At 44.3% G+C, this 7,333-nt stretch overlaps 1 protein-coding gene across 1 annotated transcript in view; it reads right to left on the reverse strand.

Annotated features, from left to right (window-relative positions):
- LOC108791974 (cytochrome P450 2C25-like) overlaps positions 1-7,333 on the reverse strand; it is a 15,271-nt gene extending 7,938 nt beyond the window's left edge. The window contains exons 1-4 of the mRNA XM_018562624.1: positions 7,154-7,333; positions 5,498-5,660; positions 3,398-3,538; positions 441-601 (exon numbers count right to left, since the gene is read on the reverse strand). Coding sequence (XP_018418126.1) covers positions 441-601; positions 3,398-3,538; positions 5,498-5,660; positions 7,154-7,333 — 645 coding nt within the window. The remainder of the gene's footprint in view (positions 1-440; positions 602-3,397; positions 3,539-5,497; positions 5,661-7,153) is intronic.

Below are 7,333 nucleotides of genomic sequence, written 5' to 3' on the forward strand. Positions count from 1 at the left end.
ATTATTTAATTGTAATTAAATAATTAAATTAATATTAATTATTTAATTGTAATTAAATAATTAAATTAATGTTGCTTTTTAAGCTGCATTAAAAGACCTGCTCCCCACTAAATGGTACTTTCTATTTTTTTTCATTGGTATATGTCCCCCATGGCAGTGCCCACCTACCCATGTCCTTTTTTGTTACCAAAGGCTTGCAAACTGACCTTAAAAAGCCTTAATAAAGATGACAAGATTCACCTCCCATAGACTTCAGTGGGGTTCAGGCACTATGTTAGACATTTTTAGATTTCAGGCTGGGTTCAGGGATCCTCCCGTCAACCAAACCCAGACCAGTTCTCTCATCACTGCTGGTACCTGGACCTAATTCATCATTCACAATGCCACTGTACAATTTGCCCCTTACAAGGAAGACAAGTCCACCACTGAAGATAACCTACCGTGTTCAATGGGGACACAAAACTCCTAATGTGTCGGGAGGTGGAAGACATCAGCTCATGTAACTTCGGGTCTTTGTAGTCAAAATGTTCTCCAAAAAGCACTGAACTGATAATATTCCCTACGGCGCTGGCCAGGATCAGCGTTGGATTGAACGGTTTTCCTGATATAAGGAGAAAAAACAAATGGGTCATTCAATCCAGTCATTGTTTTGCTGGTCAATCATACCAAACACTGTCTTCTACACAACTTACAGTTTTCACCAGAGTTCAGGAAAACCTAATGCTTATTGGTAACCCCCAAAATACCCCACTTATCTTTGTGTAGTCATGTATGGGCATCCAGAAGATATGAGACCCCAGCATGCATCCGAAATAAGCTTTTATCAGAGATGAGTTATCTTCAAGGAGAACTATGGGGTCAGGGCTTTTCCCCATAATTCTCCTAAGGGTAACGTGAGGACACAAACTCCCGTCACCCAAAGCTCAGTATATCGCGAGCTGCAGCTCCCGACAATTCTTTCTGTATCCACCCAGCTGTGGGATTGACAGCTGGCTCTGCCCATCTAGAGGCAGAGCCAGCTGTACCCGCCCCCTCCCCTGTCTGTTCCGCCAGTCAGCGCTGGAGGATCGGGGAGCCTGCAGGGAGCCGTGCGTGACAGTCACGGCTCTCTGCACGGATAGATCGAGAAGTGAGCGAGCGACGGTATGTGTTCTCTCACTTACCGGTCTACTGAGCCGACCTGTGACAGTTTCATTGTCACAGGTCGGCTCAGAATCACTCGCCTCATAATTCTCCTTTAAGGTGATGGCTACAGTTACCCTTATGATCAGATAGATGTATTTAGGTAGAAATTACTTTTCACAACTCTGCACCTCAAATTCATCACTACAAGGATGCCCATGTCACTAAATATGGACTTGCCAGTAACTTTACAAGTCTATGAATAAATTCATGATGTGTCACTATATACCATAACAGTATTATTGTTCAGGAATGCCCCACCATTATTTAATAAAAAGCCAACCATGAGCCCCAGTCAGTGACAGCAATGCAGGGTAATGTGTGAACATCAGGGCAGTGCAATGCACTGGCCTTCATTATTAATGGCACCCCCCAAGGGACCACAATGGACCTGCGTTAAAGTGCACTATAAAGCACAGGTGTGATCCATCCGTATGGTATGGTGGACTGGAAAAAAAAGGTGCATGCAACTTAATAGGTCCATTGTGTTGCATTGGCAGCACATTAAAATTGGGCAAAATAGGCTGCCTTACCACCATGAACGTTAATGCAAAATAGAGGTCTGGCCAAACAAAAAGTCACACACTCTACTATTTATTTGGACCACCTTTAGCTACCTCACGCATTTGCCATGGCATCGTTTCGATAAGCTTATTCAATGTCACAACATTTATTTCCATCCAGATTTGCATTTTTCACCAAGATCTTGTAGTGATGATGGGAGAGTCGGAGCATGGTGTAAAGTCTTCTCCAGCACATCCCAAAGATTCTCAATAGGGTTAAGATATGGACTCTGGTGGCCAATCTCAATGGGGTAAAGGTCTGGAGTCTGGTGGCCAATCTCAATGGGGTTAAGGTCTGGAGTCTGGTGGCCAATCCCAATGGGGTTAAGGTCTGGAATCTGGTGGCCAATCGCAATGGGGTAAAGGTCTGGACTCTGGTGGCCAATCTCAATGGGGTAAAGGTCTGGAGTCTGGTGGCCAATCTCAATGGGGTAAAGGTCTGGAGTCTGGTGGCCAATCGCAATGGGGTTAAAGTGTAGTCCCCTCACCCAGCAGGCTCCCTCTCCCCCATCCAGGTGCAAAGCCCAGTGAACAGTGTCCAGGTCATAGCAGAGCCGCCGCCTCCTCCAGCACACACATATACACAGCTTGAAGGGGGAGGGAATTCACCCAGCTCTTCTCTCCGTGTCATCTGCTCTGCGATCATCCATCACTCTGCTGTCAGTGCTGAGATGCAGGGCCAGTGGTAGGAGTTTTGAAGCGCAGGATCTGCTCAAGGGGCAGCTGCTTTGGGCCCCACAACACTGACTGGGCCCTGGGCAGCTGCCCATTTTGCCCTGTGTTAAAGATGACCCTGGGTTAAGGTCTGGACTCTGGTGGTCAATCTCAATGGGGTTAAGGTCTGGACTCTGGTGGTCAATCTCAATGGGGTTAAGATCCGGACTCTGGTGGCCAATCTCAATGGGGTTAAAGTCTGGACTCTGGTGGCTAATCTCAATGGGGTTATGGTCTGGACTCTGGTGGCCAATCTCAATGGGGTTAAGGTCTGGACTCTGGTGGCCAATCTCAATGGGGTTAAAGTCTGGACTCTGGTGGCCAATCTCAATAGGGTTAAGGTCTGGATTCTGGTGGCCAATCTCAATGGGGTTAGGGTCTGAATTCTGTGGTGGCCAATCCATGTGTGAAAATAATGTCTCATGCTCCCTCAACCAGTCTGTCCGATTAATCCCGGAATTGTCATCTTGGAATATGCCCAATGTGTCATCAGGGAAGAAAAAACCCATTAATGGAAAATCCTGGTCATTCGGTATATTCAGGTAAGCAGGTGACCTCATTTGTTGCCAGAAGAAACGTATTAATGTCTGCAGTGATTATCCAATGGAAAGCTCTTACCTATTTGCTCAGCAAAATTCAGGTGGTGACTTTTTTTTGGCCAGGCAATGCATGTGAATCCGATCTTATTCTTCCACCATTGGTTTACCCAATAGACTGGAGCCTGATCGCTCATCCAGGAACCAACCGCCAATATGGATATGCACATGTGCATGCAATAGACGCATGCTGGAGCTGAGTGAAGCACAACCATCATTCCCAACCAGGGAGCCTCAAATCTCAGACAATCAGGTCCCTCTTTACCCTTTCTGAACATGCAAGCCTTTAACCCTTTCAATTTTTCAAGAAAACAAGTAATCAATATAAATATTTTCTCCCACCTTCCGTCTCGGCCGCTGCCTGAGTGAGATAATTGGCCTCTTCCAGCACGCGGTTTTCCATGGTCTTCTTCCCCATCCCGAAGTTCCTCAGAGAGGAGATGGTGAAGCGGCGCAGAGGACGCCATCGGGGGCCGTTCATAGCTGCAGTGAATAATCAGCAGACACTTATTTAAATTATCTCATTTTATGGAGAGCCGCGAAATGTGTTGAAGGTTTGTTTTACCCTGTTCTTATGATCAATAAACATCGACCTTCCTGATGAATCTGTTTGGAAGCAGCTTTCTACTTAATGTGTGCCTTTGCTGGCCACACATTGATTCCATTTTGGGGCCCTTACCTCTTCTTTCAGTTAGGAGTTGTTGCAGAGTTACTATTTCTATCCGTGCTAAAGTCTATAGATGGGAGAAAAGATGTAACCAAATAAAAAAACTAATATGTTCACTATTACTGGTTAGACAACTAGGGGTCTATTTATAAACAATACTCAGATCCATTCTACCTGCAGATATCTGTGAAATAAATGCCAAAAAGAAAACTGTTTAGTTTTATCTTCATAAATGGAATATATTTTTGAAAATGTTAATGTGATATCTCATAATGGCCACTAGATGGAGCTAAAGGAACATAGAGAATAGTATGTTCCCTTAGCTCCATTTAGTGGCCATTATGTGATATTAATGAAAACATTCAAATGCCCCAATGGCGCCACCTCTGAGGAACTGTGGGATGGGAAAGAAGACAATGGAATGTTTTTTTTTTCTATGTTTCTCAGCTCCATCTAGTGGCCATAATACTGTATTACATTAAAGTGACATTAAACACTCAGATTTTTTTACATAAACCAATACTGTAATGTGTGCCTTACTGTAATCCATGATAGTTCCCCTTCTCTTTGCTGCTCTTCCTTTTAAATCTGTATCTCTTCTCATGCTTGGGGAGGACTTCCCTTTGCGGCTGAGTGCCTCTTCCTGTAGTGCTGGCTCAGGTTGCAAACCTATACACAGACACCATGTATCCATTTCAGAGACAAGGCAGTCTGCTGCAAAATAGAAGTTCTGCCCAGCATGAAAAGACATGAGGATTTAAAAGGAAGAGCAGCAAAGAGAAGGGAAACAACCATGGATTACAGTAAGGCACACGTTACAGTATTGGTTTATGTTAACAAATCTGAGGGTTTAATGTCACTTTAAATGAAAAAAAACTGATAATGCATTCCACTTGTAAAGGAACAACTAAAGAACATTCGTTTCGGCATTTATCCACACAGAACAAATCTTGACAGATATTCGCTGGGTGCAGGGCCCTGTGAATAGTTTATAAACAGACCCCTAAGTATTAGTCTAGATAAAATGTACACATTTTATTCTATCATTTGTCCTGTTTATAACGATGCTTGCGTTACATTTCTATCAGAAATAAGTTATTCACAAATAATGTAAAGGTGCTTTACTCTATTTTGCGCATTTTTTTTAATGCATTACTAAAATGAAGAAATAATAAATATAAAAAGTTCAAACAATAAAAAAAAAAGAAATTACAAAAACAGCAGCAAAATACTATTAGGGTCAACTACTCAGTAGATCGGGAGGTGAGCGAACACATACCGGCGTTCGCTACTAGCGAACCTCTCGTATGTGTTCGTTCACCTCCCGATCTACTGAGCCGACCGGTGACAGTCTCATTGTCACAGGTCGGCTAGAACTATGAGGTGAGTGAAAATCACTCACCTCATAGTTCTCCTTTAAAGGATCTGCTATTGGCGACTTTGGTGCCAGATACCACAGCATACCTTCAGAGGTCTAGTGGAGCCCATGCATCAACAGGTCAGGAAAAGGGGGACCTACCCAATATTAGGGGGGTGGCCATAATGTTATGGCTAATTGGTGTATATACAAAAGGCATTTTTTTCCCTTGGAGTATTATACTGTCACTCAGTCAGGTTCACAAGTACTATAATTTCTTTTTCTGTTTATAGAAATCTTCTTTACTTTGTTTGTAATGCTCCCAGCTACGCCTGCTGTGGACTGGGCACACTTTTTCTATTTTCTATCATGTACAATGCACCGGGATGTGTTCTGAGAAGCGCTCTGACAGTCTTACCGTATCCCTTGGAGGGGATGTACATCGTGGATATAATTGGGCGGGCACTGAACTCCTCGGCCTGGTTCAGCAGAGCGTCCTTTACCGTCTCATAACCGCAGAGGACCACCACCGGCTCCGTCAATTTCCAGATGGTGAATATTGAGCCGTATTTTTGGATGAGCTAAGAAATGAAGAGAGTCGGAGCTCAACAATGACAGAAATTCTCCTGCTGCCAGAACAGAGACTTAATGTTTAGAATGCAGCCCCAGCTTACACCTTGTATTGTAGCCATCTTCAAACAATATGTAACAGCTAAACCCATTGTTTAATGTAGATGTAGGGAATCTGGGCAGCACAGTTGCGTATGGATTTTGGACTTGCCCCACTGAGGTTCTTGCTTAAAATCCTGGCCAGAACACTAAATGCATTGAGTTTGTATGTTCTTCATGCACTTGCAATTTCCTCCTACACTCCAAAGTCATGCTGGTAGGTTAATTGGCTCCTGTCTAAATAGGCCCTAGAGCAGGGGTGCCCATTAGGCCGATCGCGATCTACCAGTCCATTGCCAAGCGATCTCTGGTAGATCGCGATGTCCTGTCCTCCTGCCGTGGGGCTTCTCTGGATCCCCGCTGCTCTCCCCTATATGTATGCAGCGAGGATCCGAGAAGTGAACGAAGCGCTACAGCCGGCGGCAGGGGGGCCGAGGACGGAGCTGCTATCACAGCAGCACGCCGAGCGGTGAGCAGAGAGAGATCACTCCAGTGTTTGTAAAAAGTTATGAATGAACAGGATGTAATTTACATCACTTCCTGTTCAATCATGAGTTTCTCAATGGGGATAAGAACTCAGTACAGAGGCTCCTCCCCATTCAGAAACTGGATGATAGTAAATATTTTCTGAATGAATGGGAAGCCTCTGTGCTTTCCATTCATTCAACAGAGGCTGCAGAAAAAGAGATTGAGGACTCTGTGTCCTCAATTTCTTTTTCTATTTTAAAAGGGAAATGTCCGGGGGCTGTTTAGACCCCTAATATTTCCCCAAAGCCCCCCCAAGAGTAAAAAAATAATGAAATTAAAAAAGTTAAAATTAAATAACAAATAATAACAAATAAAAAAAAAATAGTTTTAAAAAATCCTGGAGGCGGGGCACTGGGTGATGTCACATGCCTGTTGGGGGGGGGACACTTTTTTTTAGAACGAAAAATTGTGGGCGCCCCTGCCCTAGAGTATATATATATATATAGGGAGAGAGAGAGAGAGACAGAGACAGAGAGAGAGAGAGAGAGAGAGAGGGAGGGAGAGAGATAGGGATCTTAGATTGTGAGATCCTTGAGGCCAGGGACTGATGTGAATGTGCAGTATGTAAAGTGCTGCGTAAACTGTCGGCGCTATACAAATGCCTGTAATAGATAATAATTAGGGAAGTGCTCCCACTTCCCAACAACTTTTGTAACATGGTAGAGGACTATCAGTGGTGTGTTAGAGGGGCCATCAGGGTTCTGTGATCCGGTGCTGCAAAAGTTTGCTGACTAAAAAGTTACTGGCCATAATTGCCTGTACTGGCCACGGGCGCCCTCTGAGGAGTTCCTATAGATGGAGATTGATTGTCATCGAGTACGGGGAAAACATTTTGAACAACCACTCTGAAGCTGGTGAGATCCCAGAGGTCACTTACCATGGTGTAATCTTTATCTGCAGTTTGCAGATTCATATACTTCGGGGTGCCCAGGAAAGGCAGCGGGGTGGGTCCGGGGGGCAGTGACTTGTACCGCCTGGTCTGTTTCCACCATGACATGACAAAGTGGAGGGTGATGAGGAAGGTGACCAACAGAACAAGGAGTGCGGAGAATTCCAT

This window comes from Nanorana parkeri, unplaced genomic scaffold (genome assembly GCF_000935625.1).
Source record: "Nanorana parkeri isolate BGI_ZX_2015 unplaced genomic scaffold, ASM93562v1 scaffold588, whole genome shotgun sequence".
Taxonomy (NCBI): Eukaryota; Metazoa; Chordata; class Amphibia; order Anura; family Dicroglossidae; genus Nanorana; species Nanorana parkeri.